This window comes from Chaetura pelagica, unplaced genomic scaffold (assembly GCF_000747805.2).
Source record: "Chaetura pelagica isolate M959 unplaced genomic scaffold, ChaPel_1.0 scaffold99, whole genome shotgun sequence".
Lineage (NCBI taxonomy): Eukaryota > Metazoa > Chordata > Aves > Apodiformes > Apodidae > Chaetura > Chaetura pelagica.
In genome coordinates, this window is record NW_009954539.1 from 913,330 (window position 1) to 935,045 (window position 21,716).

General features: G+C 38.9%; 1 protein-coding gene across 1 annotated transcript in view; it reads right to left on the reverse strand.

Annotated features, from left to right (window-relative positions):
* Window positions 1–7,637: 7,637 nt before the first annotated feature.
* The window catches only part of TFAP2D (transcription factor AP-2 delta (activating enhancer binding protein 2 delta)), a 46,640-nt gene continuing 32,561 nt past the window's right edge, over window positions 7,638–21,716 (reverse strand). The window contains exons 7-8 of the mRNA XM_010004885.1: window positions 18,264–18,377; window positions 7,638–7,925 (exon numbers count right to left, since the gene is read on the reverse strand). Of these exons, the coding sequence (XP_010003187.1) occupies window positions 7,706–7,925; window positions 18,264–18,377 (334 nt within the window). The 3' untranslated portion in view covers window positions 7,638–7,705. The remainder of the gene's footprint in view (window positions 7,926–18,263; window positions 18,378–21,716) is intronic.

Here is a 21,716-nt window from a genome sequence, read left to right on the forward strand (position 1 = left end):
CTTTGAAAGTACCTACCGTGCATTTAGATTGTCTGGGTAGACTCTACTGTATATGCATGTTTACCAGAAGATTAAGTTTAGTGTTATTTCAGGTTCCCTTGAGTACCCAAGACATACTCAAGCAACTGACAGATACAGTGAAGTTATGAGAGACCTGGGTTCTTCTGGAGAAGCACTGGAAATCCAGACGGGATAGATAAGGCTGTCTAAAACATCACTTAATGCTTATATGTGGGTGATTGCATCATGGCTCCAGTGTGTCTGTTGGTATAAAATGACAGCAAACCATGTCTTGGTTGTCTTTGTGTGGGTCTGCCTAGTGTGCTAGATCCTGAAAGAGCAGAACTTGGTCCCATGCTGTAGTGTAACCCTAGTAAAATATCCTAGCAAGATATTCTGAGTTGCTTCAGAAGCTACAGAAATATATCAAGTCAAACATCTTTCCATTAAAAAACCAACATAAATCTTTGTCCAGAGCAAAACCAATTTGCATTACAGCTTAAAGTTCCTGTTCCTTGTTCATTTCTTTTCTACAGGAAGCTGAACCTAAATAGCAGTTAAGAGGCTTGATGTTTTGTTAGGTTTGGCTTTTGGTGTCCACCTAGAAACTTGACCATGTTTTCCAGCAAATATGAGTGAACACTGAGCCTCACAGCATGAGCATCAACACATGGACAAATCTCACTGTACATACTTCATCACAGTTCTGTTAATTCTGGGAGTTCAGGACACTCAACATTTTACAGATTTGGCCCCTTTTTTGCCTGGTCACTGACTTTGAAGGTTAGTTTACTCAAAGTCTTTCCATTCGTATATATATAAGGTCTGATAGAGGTAGGTTTTTTTATTATTTTTTTTTCTTATTCATTTTTCCTTTTAATCTTCTTATATGTTGTTGTGTTTACAAATTAGTGGCTACTTGTGCACACAGATATTGTGGCCTTCATGTTGCAGATCTCAGTGGATTTGTCTTCTTTTTGTTTTAATGGAATGAGTGGAAAATTTACATGACAAAGTAGAGATAGAAGAGGCAACATCTCATGTAACTGTAATTAAAATACTGATTAAAATTTGTCTAATTTGTGTTTTTCTGACTTTAGAGGAGAAAACATATAGAACTGATCAGAGGAACTCAGTGTAGCACCTGGGAAATATTAATCCCCAGAAGATTAGAAGGGTAATATTTATTACTGAGAGTTCATTTGTTAGGGAACAGAGGTGGGGGTTGGATAAACCAAGTTTAAACATGTGGAAACTGCCTGTTAAACCATTTCCTTTTTCACCTGAGAACCTTCTGAAGTTTCTGCCATTGCAGCTTTGCCCTCAGTGTGTCACTGTCCAGAATCACTCATAAAGTAATTTCTGCAAGTGCTGAAACAAGACAAAAAGAAGGGTTGTAATCAGGTTCCCAAGCAGTTTTGAAGCTGTGTCTCCAGGAAATTGCTTGGAAAAAAATCCTCTTTTTCACTAAAACTTTTCAGATTTTTTTTTTTTTTTGAAAGTTTGGCTAAACATCTAAGCTAGAGTTACACCTGAAAGAGGATGTTATTTACATCTAAAGACTTTTTTGGGGGACTCTCATTGCTTCTTCTTGGGAAGAGTCAAATCTTGTGCCACAACACTGTGATCAAAAACCCAGAGTGGGAGCATTGACGATTAACCCAGATCTTTGGCTGAAGTAAGACCTGGAAATGAACAGATTTAAGCTTGTGGGGAGAAGATGAAATAAATAGTTTGAGACTCTGGAGATGTGCATTTGATTGCCAGCATTGTCACAGCTTTCCTATGCAATCTTGGGCAAGGGAAGTGTGAGGGCATACATCTCAATATAGTCTGGTCATCTAAATATTAAGCATCTGAGGTTAACTAGTTTGCTAGATTGCATCAATTGTTCATGGATAGGGACCAGGACTCCTGCCAGTTTTCCCCTGTGGTCAACTGAGAGAGGTTGATCTAATGTCCATCATCCCACCTAGCTTTGATTCCTGCTTTAGGACAGTATATATTGTGTTGCATTTTTGCTTTATCTTGATACACCAAGAATGAAAACTGGTTGACAGATTCTAGATGAGATAATTATTTAATATAGCTGCAATTGGGATAAATTCCATCTTTAATCTCTGTATGAGCCAACCTTCTTGCTGTAATATGGGAACAGTATTATTGATTTTCCCCTGCTTTGTACGTCTCGTCTGTTGGATGGGATCTCTAGGTCCTGTAAAGTTGTGGGTCTGGTTCTTAGACAGGTGTGATTGTCTTTATTTATCCAGAGATGGAAATTATTTTCAAGCACCAGACAAATCGAGGTTAAATCAACATAGATTTTATTGCCGTGAAATGTTTGATCAAATGTGTTCATTATCTTCATAGACTCATGTAAAACAGGTAGCTTGTATAGGAAATAGAAATATAAAAGATTATGTTTTTCACCACTGAATTATAAATGAAGTTAAAATAAGTGGAAGGGAAAAAACCAAACCAAATCAAACCCCCAAACCAATATATAGGACACTGCTTGTTGGTGACCAAGTGCGCACTCACATTTAAATACAATCACAACAGCTGCTGTACAGAACAGAATTAATTGTACAAAATAAAGAAAAGTAAAGGACAGCAATTAAAAAAAAATAAAAATCAGACATCTCCAAATGACCTTCACCTGGCAAAGGAAAATGACTTTATCTTCCTCCCCCATTCTCCACACAGCTGTATGTGAAGTCTTGTTGAACCTGTAATGAGGGCAGAGGCAGAGGATATTTTTATAAGGACAGTTCCTGTATAACTCTGTATATTGATTCTTCCTTGTGTTGAAGGCTTGTGTCTTCTATTAATGCTGTTAATTCTTGTCCTTAAAAATAAAGAATTAGAGCAGCAGAACTATCTCTCCAAAAGCTAAATAAAAGTCAAATGATCTTGGAATTCATCAGCAGCCCTTTTGGATATCTAGGACATCTAAGACCAAAACTGCTTGTTGATGTTAGGAAACAAACAAACAAAAAACAGCAGTTACACAAATTGGCTCTTGGGACAATAAAGCAGCCCTTCTTGAGCTTTGCTGCAAAATTGTGAGCCACAGCTGTGCCACTGAGTCACGTTCAAAGGAAGAGATGAGTTGGGGAAATATTTACACAGAGGTCCAGGATTTGGAAGGACTATACATTGTGCCTGCTTTGTAGCAGATTTTTTTTGTTTGTTTTTGAGAAAGCTCACAAGAGAACCTTCAAAGAGCAGATTCCTTGTTGATTTGGAGAGCTGAAGTCTCTTCCCAATGAAAGTTTGAGTTTATCTTTAAAAATGAAATAAATCAAAGGTCCAAATTCACCCCTTGTGGCAGTTCTCCAAGGCAACAGAACGACACCTAGAAGGAATTAGGGTTAAAGATGGCAGCATGAAGGACAAAATTCTTGACAGTCTTCAGTTGTAGGTGACAAGGTCATCACTGCTTGTCTGTGGTTCACTCAAATTTGTAGGCCATACGAATGCTGTTCCAGTTCTCATCATTTGCATAAAGCTCCCCCTTTGCTACACATCTCTGCCATGTAATGAAGGGACTGTGTGAACAGAGCTCCAGGTCTTAGGGCAGAGGTTGGAGGCAAGAATGTCCCTCCTGGCTCTGCCAGAAACTTTCCTTCTAAGCTTAGTCAACACACGAGCTGTTTGTACTCACAACAGTAACACTTTGCTCTAGAACAAAAGGAATGTGGTTAGTGTGTTTTCTTTGTGAGTAATTTGTTAATTAATTCAAATATCAACAGCTGGCTTTTGTGAGTCAAATGTGTCAGGGCTCAGTTAAAAAAGTAAGCTCAGAGACCTGCTGAAAATGTTTAGAGATCTGAGGTGGGAAAGGTGTCATGCACACAAAGCTGAGCAATGGGCTAAAGTACAACAGGATCCAGATAGGTAGACAGCATTTGAACTGTGAATATGTTTTCAGGATTTCAAAAATCATAATGAGTCCTTGCTTTGGCCATGGATGTTTGGACACTTTTCTGTAGACTTTTGACATTTTTGACCTGAATATAATTTAAAATTCCATGATCTCTCAAATGGAAAACATTTTTGGCTTTGTTTTCTTTTCAGACCAGACTGACTTGAAAATCAAAAGGGTAAAATATACTTGAACTTGTTACCAGTGAGCACCCACTAACTTCAAGCCATGCCCTTCCTTCAGGCTCATGTAATTCATGAATGCATTTTCATTTATTTTCAGAGAGACAAGAAAAAGTAGGGAATGTTGTGCAATTGTAAGTGAATGAGAACTTAGACTGAGATTTTAACAGGATCATCAGTGAATTCCTCTCTTAAAACTACACTGAAAATTCCAATTGGAAAAAAACCCCAAACAACAAAGACATTTTGACACCAAACTGGTCTCATAGCTAGTTCAGCAGAAAAGGCAGTAATATATTTTTTTTCTCTCAGTAAAATTATTAAGTACTCTTAAAAATGAGTACGAGAGAACCTGTGAATGTCAACAAACCTCACAGCTACCTTTTAGATTTGATTTAGCTTTTAAAAATGTGTTAGGATACTAAAATAAAGCCAGAAAGATAGGCATATAAATGCAGGTGGTTTCTTAATTGTACGAATATATAGAAGCTCAATGAAGTTGAATCAGGCCTGTATTGAACCTTACAAAAAATCTGTAGGGATCATTAACCCAGAATTGGAAGTTCTGGTGCTTCAAGAGTGCTCAAGTTTATTAATATTAATAAAGCAAGTGGTAATCCAGGACAAAATAATTTGTTGCCTGTAGAGCAGAGGCTCTTATTGATTATGCAGTAACAAAATATGCAAGGCTTTAAACAGTTTTTGGTTGGGACCCTGGACCATAACTTAATAGATAAATATTTCAAATAATGCAGTATGCACATAATTTCCAATATCAGAATTTAAATTTGATCCTAACAAAATGTTGCTTTCTCAGCTGTTTTACAGAATAATAAGCCAGTTATTCCCTTTTCTTAAGAAGATGGAAATTTTACAAGAAGTTGAAAAGAATTAAAGAGATGTTTCTTCTCTTTTTTCCCCTCCATCATAAATTGATTTAAATTTATCCACATCTTGAAGGAGAAGACCACAATTAAATCACTTTACAGTAGATTTTCATGTGGGAAAACTGCATATCTGGCAGTTAAACTTTAAAGTTTTTTTTTCTCCTCTCCTTTTCTCTCCCTCAATTTGGGCAATAGAAAAAACACTATAAAAGTTCCCTTCCAGTTTTAATTATGCTTACCCACCTTTACACTCAAGTATTTACTGTTCTAGAACAGTCCCAAAATGTTTCTGTTGAAGACATTTCTGAGGGTCATTTATTTGATTTTAGCACTTCTTCAGAGTTGCTGGAGTGAAAAATTCATTCAGTAAATTTTAAGTTCTGTTAGGCACTTAGTTGAGGAGGTGGAGTCCTGTGGAGACGCATCTATACCCCTCAATGAACAGAGGGAGCCTAGATAGCACTGAAGTAAATATCTAAGTTTTACACCTGTAACAAGGAAGGACTAATCTGGGTAAAAGAATAGGTTTTCTTCTTCTTCTTTATAATTCCCTTATGCAAGCAAATAAGGACTCATTAGTTAGCATGTTTTCTCGTCACGAAGGCAATGTCCTTACTGACCTCAGGAGGAACAGCATCATGCCACAAGTGCTCTGTTTCCTTCCATACATTTGGAAGATGAGAATTCTGTTGTTAATTCCATTTGACTCCCTATGTAAATGCCCTTGGCAAGTTTTCACTGTCCCTAGGATTAGAAGTCTAAAGCCAGTCATCCAAGATGCAATACATGTTAATGAGTTCTAGAAAGCTGTGGTGCAGACACGTGTGTATGAGCACTTTCACCCTTGGCTTCCTTTATACCTAGTTGAGAAAAACATGCACTTTCAATCCATGATTTGTCATTACTTTGAGGTGAGATAAACTGCATATTCTGTCTTTCTCTCTCCACTGTTATAGGACGAGAGGTGATTAATCCTGTTGTAGTCACGTACAATGCAAAATGCCACTGCTACATTCCAACTATTTTCTGTGGAGAATGAGAGGCACTTCCAGATGATCCCTTCTACCTGTCCTGGACACTTGGTTTACAAGTTAAGTGGCCACCCATAGGTATCTAATGCTGTCTGATGGGATCTTCAGGCTCCTCCTTTAGATGAGTCCAATTCTCCTATAGGCACCATGTCATATCTGCCAAAACTCTGCAGCTGTCATAGATACCCTAAAACATCTCAAGTGGCTCTAAACACTTATATGTGGACAACAATATTTTTTCCTACAATAGAAAGAGATTAACTACCTTGTAAGAAAAGTTCAGGTTCTGCTGATCTTAAAAGGAGTTTAGATGGCCAATATAAACCCAACTGTCTTATACCAGTCCTTCCTAATTTTTTCAATAAAGTGATGTTAGAGAAACAAGAAAAGGAATTGAATAAATGTTGTCTCAGAGAAGTTAGAAAATGGCTGGAAAAAGCCTCTTTGAGTCAAAGAGATTTGAGCTCAAACTATATCTCCAATGTGCGAGGATGTGTGGTAGGTGGTTAAGTAGTATCTCAAAAGTACATTAGCAAGGTTATTACCACTTAGTTGCTGTAGACCAAGCCAATATCTGTCTTATTTGTAATTTTGACTTTATTGTCTTCTTGGTAGGGGACTGGATTCTGTTAGACCTCTGCACCTCAGCTGGATTTCTAAAGACAATAAAGCTGCAGAAACAAGCTGTTGAGAAAAAAAATAATAAAAAATACAAGCATCATAAAATCAAGGCAACACAAAAGGTGACTCCAGTTGCCTGCATTGATCCTGTTGAACAGAGATCGAGGTGTGGTAGATTGTAGTGTTATGGGACCAGGGGCTAAGAAGTGAGAGGACAGAAGCCCATGCTCTGATTTAATCTGCAGTTCACAGAGGGATCAAGGCTCTTACTGAAACTATCAGGGTTGTTTTTTTTCATTTTAGCCTGCCATGCTCTTTTCACAAAAGACACCATGGCTGCTGCTTGAATGGTCAAGACAATTTCCCAACAGGCTGTGGCCTCATTCCAGTGCAGCTTTATTGTACATTCCCACCTGGGGATAAGCAGCCCACAACATCAAATGGTTCATTTGTCCCTTGACCCAAGAATTCCTCTTTTGCAAGGTTTCCATATTGTTTTCCCAATGGACACCAGATCAGGCATTTCCAATGGATCAGAGGAAGCCCTTCTTTTAAGCTATCCAGCATGCAAGCAAAGTCAGGATGCTGGAACTATGTGTCCCACCACTGATGCACTGGCCCTAACTGTGCTGCCAGAGAAGAAAGTGCTTCAAATTTCATGTGCTGCCTCAGCCAAGTTCAGAAGTGCTTATAAAAAACAGTGTTAGTGTATTATTCAGAACAATCAAATACTACGTGCACAAAAAATTAGTTTAGAGCAACATAAATTTAAAAAAAAGTGACAATTTCATCACACAATTACTGTACACTGCTCTTCTTAGGGTTGAATACTTTCCTCTCTCAAGCTCTCTCTTTCTCTCTGTTTTAATCTTTCTCTTTTTTGTTTTCTTTTTTTTAAATTTTTTTTTTCCTTTCTTTTTTTTTTTTCCTTTTCCTTTTTCCCCCCTTTTTTTTTTGGGTTCGGTCCACTGGAGATAAATCGCCCTCAATGATATATATATTTAAAAAAAATATCAGCAGCAAGACTCTTCTTGAAATAGATTCTGTTTGATGTAGCTAGTCTGTCTTTTCTGTTTTGCCCTCTTTCACAGCAGCCTCTGAAGTTTTCCGCAGGGGGGCTTTCTCTGAGTTGCCGTGTCCTTGGCCGGATTCTGCTGCTCCTCCGTTTTTGTGCGATGTGTGCTTTTCCAAGTAGTTCAGCATTTCACTGAGAACAGTTTGGAAAGTGCTTAGAGCAGCACATATTGCAGGAGTTCCAAAACCGTGAGTGATCAAGCTACAGATCGGAAGGAGACAGAAAAAGAAATACACACAAGCACATAAATAGAAATGCACTCAGGTACGTTGAAGAACTTGCAATAAACTCATTTTGCTATAGGGAAATTCAAGCTTTGCTCCCTAAACTATTTATTACCTGTGGGAGAAACAGAAAAGAGTAGAGCAGAAGTGTAGACTACATACAGCTTCAAAGGTTGGTTTTGGTTAGAGTCTCAGTTCTGAAACACTGTGAAACAGATCCTTGGTCGATGCAGGATGAGAGCTATTGACTTCAGAGAGGCCAAAAGAGGCTCTGTAGTCTAGGCTTTCAGGCACTGTTACTCTTCCAATTTCAGGAGGATTGGTTCCTATATTCTCAGGTAAATTAAACCAGTTCTATGTGTTTTATTCACTTTCTTAGTGGAGTGGGGAACAAGACCTGCTTGCAGCCCAGAAAGCCAGCTTTGTCCCAGGCTGCATCAAAAGCAGTGTGACCAGCAGGTAGAGTGAGGGGATCTCCCCCTTTACTCGGCTCTCGTGAGACCCCGACTGGAGCATTGTGTCCAATTCTGGAACTCCCAATATAAGAAGGACAGGGAGCTCCTAGAGAGAGTCCAGAGGAGGGCCATGAAGATGATCAGAGGGTCAGAGTCTCATTGTTGTGAGGATGTCTTAGGATACCTCACCAGATACCAGATACCAGAAGTGACACTAGAGATCAGTTTTTAGGCAATTTACTCCAGCCCTGTTTGCCTAAATATTATGCCTAGAGTATATGATGGACCATACAACTCAGGTTGTACTAGACACCTCAGTAGGGGCAACAAAATTATTCTTATTGTTATGACTCTTTTTGATAAGTGGTAAGTGAAAAAGAACCCACCTAGACCCTCCAGATTTTAAGTTTCCACTTAGCAACATATGAGATTATTTCAACGGTCAAAATGCCATTGAAGTTTTTAGAAGACTAATTTCATTTATCTCAGTTCTGCTCAGGGAAAAAATAAGGCAAGGAGAGGAACAGAAACTGATTTTTTGGGTTTGTGGACGTTTTGAGAAATCAATTCTTTATATTGGTTTAGGTGAGGAAATTTTAAAAGTACATGACCTAGATTCTGACAAAACAATATTTCCATCCCATACTAGTTAAGATCTTTTCCCTTCCGTAAATCTCTGGGTATTTTAAGCACCATTTGAGGGAGCCCTGACCTCATGAAGAGAACCGTGTGTAGGTCAACAATGGGAACATTTCTGTTCAGTGGGAAACACTCTCCTCTGCACTTTGGTTTTTCAGTCTTTCCAGCTATTGTACATAAAAGTGAAAAAGTAGGGGCCAAGTTAAAAAGAGGTTACATAGGATATGGAAAATTGCTAGGATGCTGGAATTATTAAAAAAGACAGGGGAAAGGATAACTTCTAGGGTGATCTTTCTGCCTGCTGGACATGGGAACCCTGTTTGTTGGGAAAGCTGGTATCCTAGGGAAGGCAACAAATTTATGAAACTCCTAATCAAGACGAGAGCTCAGTTTGGAAATATCTCTCCATTTCTGATTGAGAGGGGCACAATCTTTTATAAAAGGTCTCCCAAAAGCTATTAACAAATAACTCACTTTTAGAATGTTTATCAATCAGTCTCCAGGCACTTTTCAAAGCAGGAATTCATGTATATGCCCAGTTAGTAATGAGAGGAAAATGATTATTAAATATTTACAAGGACTATTTTGCAGACATCAATTAATAATACCACATGGCTCTTGAAGTTTGGACTCTTAAAGTCTGGACTTGTAGTAATATAAAGATCTTTTAAATTTAGCATTAAAAAGAGGTAAATATACTTTTGTTTTTTTAAAATTTAGAAATGCCTGGCATTCCAGGAAAATAAAAATAATCATAATAATTGTAAGTCATGTTTTTAATAGTAGTAGAAACTGTTACAGGTAATTTCAAGACTTTGTGTTGCATTTTATCATCATTTCTAGCCTTCAGAAGTCCAGATAAATGAAAATGGGAGCTTATAAAACCATAAAGGAAGAAAAATAAAATTCAAGTATGTGATTACTGATTATAATATCTCATGTTTTTTACACTGCTTCTGTGATCTTCTGGGTCCTGACTTGTGAAACTGACCATATCAAGACATATATAAAACTGGTTATGATCTTGCTTGCAAAGAAACCAGTCTATCTATTTTAAATGTTGGCAGTATCTGCAATTGTTCATTTCCATAGATGTAAATAGTAAGTTTAACAAAGGGTTGAATAAAAAATAAATTTTCTGTCCTGCTTCTCTTTGAACATTTTGACTCCTGAGCAAAAGGAATATGACAATGTTCATATGATAATTCATACACCCTGAAGAGCAAACTGGGAATACTAAAGTTAAAACCTACAGAGACTGTCTTAGAAATGATCAGTAGGGCTAAGAATAAAGGTAGAAAACTTCAGTGTTCTCAAAAGCTGAACAAGTCTGTGGAAAATACCAGAATGTGACAAAAACTGACATTAAGGTACATCAGTATAGTAACTTGCATGTGTATACAACAACAGTGCCTAAACTCCTGTTGCAATCAAAGGGAACTTAATGTAGTTTCCTATGTATAAGAGGATGCCCTATTAAAAGTGAGACATCTGCACAGGACTGCTAGATATGACATAGGACTGAAGTCCAGGTAGTGCAGAGGGCTTATGGGAGACCAGCAGCCTCTTAAAGCAGCAAGTTATCACGCTAACACACCTAATAGCATCTGAAAAGATGCTGCATGCTACTGTTTGCTTGGCTATATCTTGCCCTAGATCTTTATTGACTGCAGGGGAAGCTTAAACACCCAGCTTGGATTGAAACACCTAGATATGGGGATTTTATCTTGAGCAGAATCTTAAACTTCTGGACTGAAAACTGCTGTTCATAGGAAAAATATTTTGTGGGGTGAGTTAGGGGTCTCTCTCCTTTACAGTTTAGCCTCTTCTGTACCACTGATTGTTAAACATGGCAGTTGTTTTCAAGATAGCATCCTATTTCTTATAAAAAAGCCAACCTTTCTTTAGGGAAACGGTGCTGCAACGACTCATTCAGTTCCTGATGAATACATTAATCTTCACAGAAAGAGATACCCAGAGTTTATTAATTTTCCCATGAAGCTTATTAAGAGAAACCATTTAATGCAAAATTTCTGACCAGCCCTCCTTGCCATGCTCCTGTAAGGGTGTATTTTTTAGCCACATTTTATGTAATGAGCATAAAAGGCTAACAGATGTTATCTTCTATTTTATCTTATATTTTTATCAACAATTCCCTTTGCTCTAATTTTGGTCGACTTTCTCTGCAAGTTTGTGTTTAATAAATCTTAGAAAGTTGGATAACACCCCTTTCCTGATGAAAGTAAAGCTCAAGTTGGGGAGAAAATCTGATTTTACATTTAAATCAGATGTGACAGACAGAAAATTAATGGAAAAGCATTCAGATGTGATCCCTGAAAGTCAAAATTTAGTTGCCTGATTTTTCAGGCTAACTGAACTCACTCTGCTTATTTTTGGTTTGCTTCACACCTATGAAATGAGTTGCTTTTGTTATAATACTTTTGTTTCTGTTTAAAAGCCTAAAGTTAAACACAGTGGTTTCGTAATGAAGTCTTCTAGGTATTCTCAGCTTCGTAGTGCACTCCATTGCAGCTTCTATAAACTAACTTGTTCTAAAAGGACAAGGCTAAAATATCTGATTTTGGTACTGTGCATGGAGAGCTGCAAAAAGAAAGCAATGGACATCAGGCCAACATATTATAAACCCTTATGCTTAAGGACATTCAGACCTGCCTGCAATTCTGCCCAGCATTGGGATGCAATTATGTCTGCTCATGTTTTAATGATGGACTTACTTAAAAGTGAAAAGATCCAAGTGTGCCTGAAGGCTTGGACCCTTGTTTGGCAACTACCTCAAGGACTCCTTCATAGCCCAGGCTTGTGAAACTTCAACATGTGGCAAAAGAAACAGATATCCTCTTGGTAGGGGGAAAGGGGCCATCTGCACTGAATGTTTACACCCTCATTTAAAATAAATACCAACTTTAAAACAATAATAATGAAGAAAAAGCAAGCTTGAACTCATTGGTCAGACTTTCTCAGAACTCTGAAAACCACTTCATGATTATCTAAATTGAACAACACATGGCAGGTGACAGATCTGATAAGACTATGGCTGTAAAGGAAATGGAAGAAGATTTGAATCTTTTCACTCATACAAGTGACATCCTAAGTTAGAGGTGCCAGTATTGCCTTTGAGGTGCTTCTGTTGGTTTCAAGGCATCAAATTGTGAAAACTTTACTTCAGAAGGTCAGTAGACTTTCTACAGTGAAGCAGCTACTGTACCTGAGAAGCCCCATTGCCCTCCTCAAATGAGAAATACCAAGAAGTAAACATTATAAACATGCTGATGACACGGGAAAATGCAACTTGGTAACCTAAGAAATTAGACATAAGGGGATGGCATTCCTTTATTTTGGGAAACAAGAGAATGCCTTAAATGTTTTTAAAAATCTGAAGTTCTGAATTGAGAAACAAATCAAGCATCCCAAGATTTTTTCCATATTTGATGAATATTTGCCTTTTCCTTGGTAATCATGGAACTATCTTACTAATGAAGAGGATAAAGTAAAAAACCCAGAATCTTATCTATTCTCTTGACTCTCTATATTACAACTTTAAGGGAATATGGTGTCATGATAAAAATCATTGACACATGGCTCATCATTAAAATTGTTGTCAATATTAGAAATTCAAACCCTTCCAAAAGGATCTGGATCATTAGTAGAGCAGGTGAAGGTGACTGAACTCTTGCCATGGGAAGATCAAAGAGATAATCCATCTGAAAGGGAGTGAAGGAAAAATCTAGAGGCTGATTGTGAAAAAATCATGGAGATCAGGGAACTCTAGATGGCACCAGAGGTGTGTTTCACCATGAACTTCATTGCTCACTAGGTTTCTTTCAGTCTGTGCATCCAAACAGAAGGCTGCTGCTGCTAATCAAGATGACTGGAGTTATGACAGCAGCTATTTTACATCTTGATAAGCAAAGAAAGATAAAAAGGAGAGAAAAATACATACAGGGGGTTAGCACACCTGTAAAAGTAAGCCACTAGTAAGGCTTTGGGTTTGGCTCTTTGTTAATATTCAAAAAAATATGTTGAGCTTCAAAACCCATTTCATTGCTCCCTTTTACCCTTCAGGAGGAATGATGTTACATTCTTTCCCAAAGTCTGAACCTCCTGTTTCTTGCCTGTCGCTTTTCCTGTCACCTTGTCAGTGTGATGATGCCAGGCACTCACAGGAGGCTGACAGCTCCAGGCTCAGAGACTTGCTAAAAGACAAAACTCTTGTCTCAAGCAGTTTCATAGGAAGGGTGTTTCATATCAGCTGGGTGGCTAGGCAAAGCACAGGATAATTTGTGAGGATGCTGATTGCTTTCATAATCTAGCTTTAGCATTCTCAGCCTATTATTTTTTGGCTGTTCTTATAAGGTTTTGGCACTGAAAGAAGTGTCACTTGCAAGGAAGTAGTTTTGCTGTCTTTATCTTTTATATATAAGATGGATGATCTGGATGTGATTTTGCATCTTAATGAAATGTAACTGTGAAGTTAAAGGATCAAATCCAGCTTCTGTAGTTGGTCGGTATTAATCTTCCCCTATATGATGGTTCATAGCAGCTGGATAGCTGAACTTTCCAAACACTACAGATTCTTACAGACACAAGTCTGTATATAGTAGAATCACAAATGCATTTACACAGATCAGCCTTTAGAGGACAACAAAGAGACACTCACATCTAGACAAAAAAATCTCAGCATTTAGAAATGAAACTGATTTTCCCAGGGTTTTCTTGTTTTCCCTGTAGCTTAGTGCTAGTACTAATGCTAGTACTCTCCATTAACTGGGAACAGGGTACCTCGGTCACTGGCTTTCAGAACAGATACAGCCCACAGGATTATTTCATTTGCTCTGCTACATTATTCATGAAGGCACCAAAGAAGAGCTGAAGGACAGATTGCATAACCCTACAACATATCACCTCTTCTTGAATCCACCCTTGTGCATATGCTTAGAAATGTGAGCTGCTCCAGCACCTAGCCCATGAAGCCAGTGGCTTCTGATCCAGCCCTGACAAGGTTGGTCTTCCCAAAATCATAGAATCACAGAATGGTTTAAGTTGGAAGGGACCTTAGAGATCATCTAGCTCCAAACCCCCTGGTATGGGCAGGGACACCTCCCACTGGACCAGGTTTCTCAAAGCCCCATCCAACCTGGCCTTGAGCACTTCCAAGGAAGGGGCAAAAACACTTCCATGGTTTGGTTTTAGTTTCAGGAGAAACTTCTTACAGTATTTACAGCACAGGTAAGGCACCTCACTAGGCTGTAATAAGGGCTAGTGCTGCCCTGAGTTCTTGTGTCCAGGAATAGTCCCTTGTGCCATTGTGCCCAGGAATAATTTGGGACAATACTAGTTAGAAAAGACAACAAAAGTCCAAGGAGCCTGCTAAAATGTAGCACAGGCAGCCAATACCTGCCTGTGCCCTAGCACTTCTTTTATTTACTAATATCAGCTCAGCTTCTCTGCAGTAAGATACTTCAACATTCATTGCAAAGGGAGAAATCTCGAATAAAGCAGACATAATAATAATGCCTCGGCTCAGGCAGTGCACAGTAGTTGCTGCTATAAATGTGAGGGTCTACAAAATAGCCTAGTCATGGCCAAACAATATTGGAAAATCCTTTTTCAAGCAATACTGAGTGTTTTGTATTCAGGTCAGATGGGCATCTCAGAGAGCAGCTGCACAACATGGTTGCACCAGTGCTGCAGAAAAGCCTCTCCTTTTTCTGTATCTGGTAAAGTTGTGCAAAACTCAGCAGTTTTCAGGCTCACTGCAGCTCCTTTGAAGATTTCCCCTTTTTTACTCTCTGTATGAACTCTGAGTTTGGAATTTGAACATATCCAGCAATTCTGATCCCTTCATGGGGACTATCCTGCACTTCAGGTTGGACACATGTTTACAGATCTTGATGAACTGGGATTCAGAGGAAAAATTTCAGAGAAGTGTGAGCTTGAAGATTTAAAACAGAAGACACAGGAAACACTGCTTCAATCTGACCCATGCCAGTCTGTGAGCCCTAGGCTTAATTATTAAAGTTGAGAAAGTAACATCATGGGCAACTGGAGCATATAAATCTACACTTGCCAGCTGCAGGGGGATTAATTCCTAAAGAAAACTTTCTTTTATCCCAAGGTACTGAAGTCTGGATTCTGCTGTAGGTATCAGATATTATAGGTCTTCAAAAAGTCTTCCGTTATCTTAGAATTTATTCTGGTAATAGACATTTTTCTAATTTCTCTGAATTTTCTGGCCATAAAAAAAAATCTTTTTGACTTTCTGGAATCATATGGCATAAACATATATATATATGTATGTATATAAAATACCAACCTTTCATCTTCTGGTTTCTTTACTGCCTGGGTTATGGTTTACAAGGCAGAATTTCTAAATCTCTTCTTGTTATATTAAATCTGTATGAAACTATATGAGATTTCTCAAGAACAAAAACCAGTTCATATAGCATTATGACTGAAAAACATTCTATACCTATGCTAAAAACTTCCATGAAACCTTGTCAGAGGTTCCAGTGAAAGACTATGACCTATGGTGACTAAACATATTATTTTGGTTCCCATTCGTGTAGAGACTGAGAATTTATTGTGAAAGCCCAAAGTTCTGGAATACAGAGAGAAATGAAAATGAAAATTTCATTATTGAAAAAAGCACATCATAAAAGTTGTGATTACTATATGGAGTCTCTGTTTCAGACTCATGTCTCCTGTGCAAGAACTATTTCTAAAGCACCAACAGTTCTCAAGCATTTTGGTCATAAATAACATTAATTTCATCTTTACAATCAAGACCAGCTACTTATTAAGATGGTCCAGTTTTAGACTCTGACTATGGTAGGTGTCATAAGAGCATTTGACAATGATTGTTGTATGAAGATCAAACCCATCTCTGGCATGCAGTTGCAAAGCTTTTTATCTAAAGATATAGATACATGTTGACTGTGTTCATTTCACTTTAATAAAAGAGGACAACCTGCTCGCTTAGAAATCTGATCTTAGGTGGGACCTATAAACAGGATTGTGGAGGCTAATGTATTTTGAAAGTTTGACTTCTTAGTGTTAGGTATATGCTTTATGTTAGGCAGGTGCTGTCAACATCTTCTTATGAAATAATTTCCAACCCATGTACAGTGACAAGCAGATATTTGTGCTTGTGACCAGCAGGAGGCTGTGCTGGACCTCAGACACCAGTGAGCATGTTGCTCCTGGGTTACATGGACTTCCTTTGTGTGTTGGGGGACCAAGAATTTCTTCATCTTTTCTCATCCCCAGCAGATCAGGTGCAAATTTCTTGTGGCAAAGGTCAGTTCAGTCTGAGGGTCATCCCTCAGAGGAAGCTGGAGGACCAAGTGATTGGTCAGAAGCAGTCTGTGTTGGAAATTTGACCCAGAAAACACTTAATGGTCTGGAAAACATGATGAGTTGCATTCTTGCATCTTCTCTGGCATCTGAGAAGGACTTAAGTGCCTTCTGTGATATTTAATCTCAAGAAAGTAAGTAGTGACAGGAGGGGTTCAGATGACCTAGCTGTGAAGGCTGCCATATTTAGGGGATGGGAAAAATGATTTTTTATCTTACACTAGATCTAACTACTTACTATGGAAGTGTCTAGTACACATTGGTTGGCTAAGCTCCCATTCCAGTGAAGAACTAGACTAGACTGTTCAGTCAATAGAGTTTAGAGAAAGATTTAAGTCACATTAATGTTGATGTCTATGTTAGGCCTGCTTAATTGTAATGTAGATTTCACAGACTGTACAGGCAAGGTCTCCAGAGACTACAGCAGAAGATACACACCTGACTGAAATGGAGGCACCTACATGTAGATGAATAGAGTTAGAATACAATAGATGGAAAAGGAATGTGGTCTCAGCTCAGCCTCTAGGTCTGGCAGTACTCATCATTTCCCAAGCACAGACAACAGAGAAGACTATCTGACTTGTGCCCAGGGAATCATCTGTGTAGGATCAAGACCTGTGCTCTACTAGGTGCCCATCTTGAGTCCGACACTTGTTGCCTGCAGCAGGCATGAAACATTGTCCTGCATGATGCAGGAATTGGCTACAGAAGCTTTGTATTCCGACCTACTGAAGTGAAGCAGGGAAAGAGGCATGGGAGCTGTACCAGTTGACAGCTTTTGTAGCTGAAGCCTTCAGCATTTTATCTTGACTGTTGCTTCTTCTTTAAGAGAGGGAATCCTCAGGGATCAGCTTCCTTGTATCACATTTACTTTGTGTGTATGTAATGGGGAATTATCTATTATTCCATAAGCCTAGGTAACACTTTAAAATCCTTTTATGAGTATCCTGTATAAATAAGTATGTCTTCCTTGATGTGCAAGTGTAGTTAGACATTTTGGAATGTGTGTGTATGAGGGAAAGTGTACATGGACATAGGTGGTATGTGTATGTGTAGGCATATGAGAAAAGAAGGGGAGTTGTCTAGGTGTGTTTGTATACATACAGGATGTACACAGGTATGTGTAAGCATATATACATTTGTGGACCAGGCATTGTCCTTGAATGTCCCCATCCCACAACAGATAGATGGAAGAGGTGGAATGGTGGGTATTTTAGGTTCCATTCAAAGTCTGAGAGACTAAACTTTCGATACTACACCACCACCTGGCTGGTAGGTGTTTCATACTCTATCAAAATCTTAACTAAAAGATGCTGGGGTACAAAAGTTGTCTGTCCAGGCAGTGAATGCAGTGGCTTAGCTGGTTGTTCCAAAGAGTATGCAACAATGCTCTAAGGTTTTAAAGGCCTAACAAATCTGCTTGGGTTGCAACCAGCTCTTTGGAAAAGTCCTTTACATGGTGATTTTTTCAGGCACCAACTAATGGTTAGGAAGAAAATTCTGTAGCCTCAGCTAGTCATGTATTTCCTTCTTCAGTCTGAGCAAAGACAGAAGAATCTCTGTAATGTTACCTCACACTTGTCTTTGATAAATATCTTAGATGACCCCACTATTTCAAAGTGGCCCTTTGGAAGTTCTCTGGGCTGTATCTAGGACATGCATCTTAAAGCAAAAATGGGAAACTGGGCTAATAAATCTTTCTGATCTCAAACTGTCTATACACTTTTATTCGTAACTTGGATAGATTTGTCCTAAAGGTTGAATAGGCATGCATGTATCATGACAACATATGTAGTCTTTATCAAAATGATGGATTTTAGTTAATTATTCCTCTTTTCAAATCCTACCTGAAATGTGTTAAATGTCTCTGGATGTCGAGGTCTAGTATTGGAGTCGGTCTGGAGGATCCGAGGGGTGATCTGTCTTGACTTAGAAGGTCTTGGAATTCTTTACATATTTGTCTAAAAGGAAAGTGGAAATTCTTAAATAAGACGTGTAAATCTTTTCATAAATCCTTTCCCATAACACTGTCACTTTATCTTGAGCAATCTCATTCATAACACAAATGTTTGGCAGAGGCATTGTTAAAGAATTTAAAGGCAAATGAATCCTCTTTCCTCCCTGCCCCAAATTCTCAGTGCCAGACACACAGAAAATATCTTGAAGAAGAACAGTTCCCCTCAAACCATGTTAGCGCTGACACCTTGATTTCTTTCCTGAATTGGATCCAGTTTGGCAGTATTAAGTCTGGATTAGCTCGCCTACTTTAGAAGGAAAGCTTATGGGAAGAGAAAATTGCAAACTAGCAGAGCATGCCTGAAGTCTTTGTGTAAATACACCACTTTTGCTTATGTACACTGCTTTATCTACAAGTAGAGATCCTGGCCATTTTGTCCTTACCTTCTTGACCCCCATCTCCTAAGACTAATGCAGCACTAGGATTTGTGAATGAAAATGCTACCTTTGTTCTCCTACTTCCCATTTCTGTCCATACTCTGCTTCCTTGTAGGATCTAGGGCAGAAGCACTGATGGACTCTCAACTGAGACCTCTTTTGCAGGTCTGCCCAGAGTGAGAATTCATTGCAGGAGCAGCAATTTAAATTTTTCAATGAAATATTCATTAAATTGTTTTACCATGTATCAGGCAGCCTAAAGTAGATGTCTACAGCAGTCCAGAGGACTTGCATCCTAACAGTGCTCTTTTCTTTCTGGTGACTGTAGGAGGAGCTCGGTGACTCACTCAGCTGTCAGACCCTACACTACAGACAGGCAAGGCAAATCCCATCATCTCCATCTCAATGATGGTTTCCTGGGCAACACACTTTCAGAAGGTAGGACCTGGGACCCCAGCTCAGCACCTCACAATGGGAACTCAGGCTCTGTCTTGCCTTGTCTCCCACTAGCATAGTAGCCCAACTCCTTTGGAAGTAATGGATTATTTTGCTGTTTTCTCTTTCCCTCTGTTTTTCAGGATGCCTCAGCACCTGGGGGTTAAAAGCATTTTAACAGGATATACAATCTAAGAGAAAGAAAGACCTGAAAAAAAAGCCTTCTCATTCTTGCCATATTGTTGTTTTGGGTTAGTTTGCAAATTAGTCTAGGGATGTTCTACCAAGGTGTTGTGTTGTGTTTTGTTTTGTTTTCTAAAGAAACCAAATTGGTTCCATGTAGTGCATACCATACATGGACTGTGGGTGTAGAGACACCACTTACTTTCAATGAGTTTATGATACAATGAATTAAAAAATAAAAGAAAAATAAAATAATAATTTTTTTAAAGTGTCTATGTTTCTCTCTCAGAACTTCTACAAACCAACACAGCATTCTCCATTGACTGTACTGGAAATTAGATACTTTATGTGTGGTCAGGAGGGCATGATGCCCATCAGACAATCAGGACACTCAGCTGGGTTTGCCTGACACTAGCCTGATACTCAGTTTTGCTGACCTAATACTGGTGACAGTGACCTCATGTAGCTCAGTAAATAGTGCTGCCAAATAAAGCAAGCAGTGCCAGGGGTCATTCTGATACCCTCATGCAAATCTGATAAGGTCTGTGTGGTTATAATCTTCTAGCTTCCTAAAAAGGGTGACTTTCTGAGAATGGGAATGAGCTATCTCACAGAACAAGACCAGAAGATATTTGAAAGAGTTCAAGGAGCCATTCTAACATTTTAATAATATGGACAGTTGCAATCTTATGACTCAGTGTCTGCATGACTTACTTGGCTAGCACAGATGTAATCATTGTGCCTGGGGCCAATTTCTAACACTAAAGAGCATCTCTGAGAGATACGATTTCTCTTAGAAGACTCTTTATACGTCAGGTCCTATATAAAGTTCAGGCTCTTCATTATCACCTTGTAATTGTTGTCCTTTGGGATAGAGGCATAATGGAAGTGGGTAGAATCAGCATCTTGGTATTTAAAGGTTCTCCATTGCCCAGTCACAAGCAAGGAAACTACACTAACCTGTTCTTTATCCTTAGTTATATCACGGTTGTTCCGTAAGTTATGGCCATAGACTTTGGATATCACAGCTCTCTTCTGGCTAGCAGGAAGGGGCATGCAGAAAACTATTTCCCACTGTGCTGCTGGACCTCATCCAAGCCTGATGTCTGTAAACACTTGTCATCTGTATGGACCTAGACACTGACTGCTTGAAAAGACTGCACTGTCTTAGCCTTTCAGGCAAAGTGAGGCATTCAGCAGAAATGTATGTAAATGCAGCATACAGTTTTAATGAATCAGGTCCTTAGAGGAAAAACAGTTCCTTTCAACAGCTGAAAACAGTCAGTCATTTTGGCTTCTAAACAAACTACTATCCCCAGTCGGCCCTGTCAGCATTGCTCTTCTCTCCTTCCTCCAACCTCTACTTTCTACCTGTTGAAAAAGTTCATCTTAAAAGTTCTTGTATTTTGACAAAGGAAAGTGTCAGAACCAAGTGTGCAATTAAGTTCCCTTGTATCTTCACATGTCAAAAGTCTTTACTGAGTGTTGGCAGATTGAAAGAAAAGAAAAAACTTTTTTATTATACATGAAAACCCATAAAAGGCAGTAACCTACTTTTTTCAAGGGAATTTCTAGGCAAAGAGCCTCCACTACTGATAAAACATCACCTGGGGTAGTGACAGGGAGAGGGGCTGACAATTATTTGCTGAGCTGGACTGTGACTTTGAAAAAGCAAAAAAAGAGTGTTATGCTGCCTTAGGGGCCATAGATTAATAAAAAAAGAGTCCTGGTCACTCCTGCAACCGAGCCACCTAATGATTTGTGACAGATGGACAGATGTTCCAGAATATGTTCAGGAGAAGATAAAAAAATTCAGCATTGGATCAGAGCAAGAGCCCATCTAGCCTGTGTTCTTATCAGCTGTGGCCAAAGCAAATGCCTTGTAGTGAGTGTAAGAGTGGGGCAAATGCATGTCCTTGAATCTGATATATTCCAAGTGTGGCAGAAATGCCAAGCGTCCAAAGATCAGGTATCAGAGAAGTGCTCAGCAGGTCCTGTGTGTCTGGTCTCAGAGCTACTTTTCAGAAAGCTAGGAAATTGAGCACACAGTTCATAAGCCAGATGTTGATTGTTCTGTGCTGGCTGTAAACGACCACACAATAAAATTGTTATTCCCACTGTTCTGTTTTGGACCATGTAGATGTGGGTATCTGCCCCTCTGTCTCATGTGGAAGGCCTCTGTGATGTTTCCCACAGGCCAGCATGCCTCTCCATCAAGTGGAACTATTGATGTGGCCTTCATCAGTTCTGCACCTGTCCTAGCTGCAGTCTGATAAGGTTCTATCCCC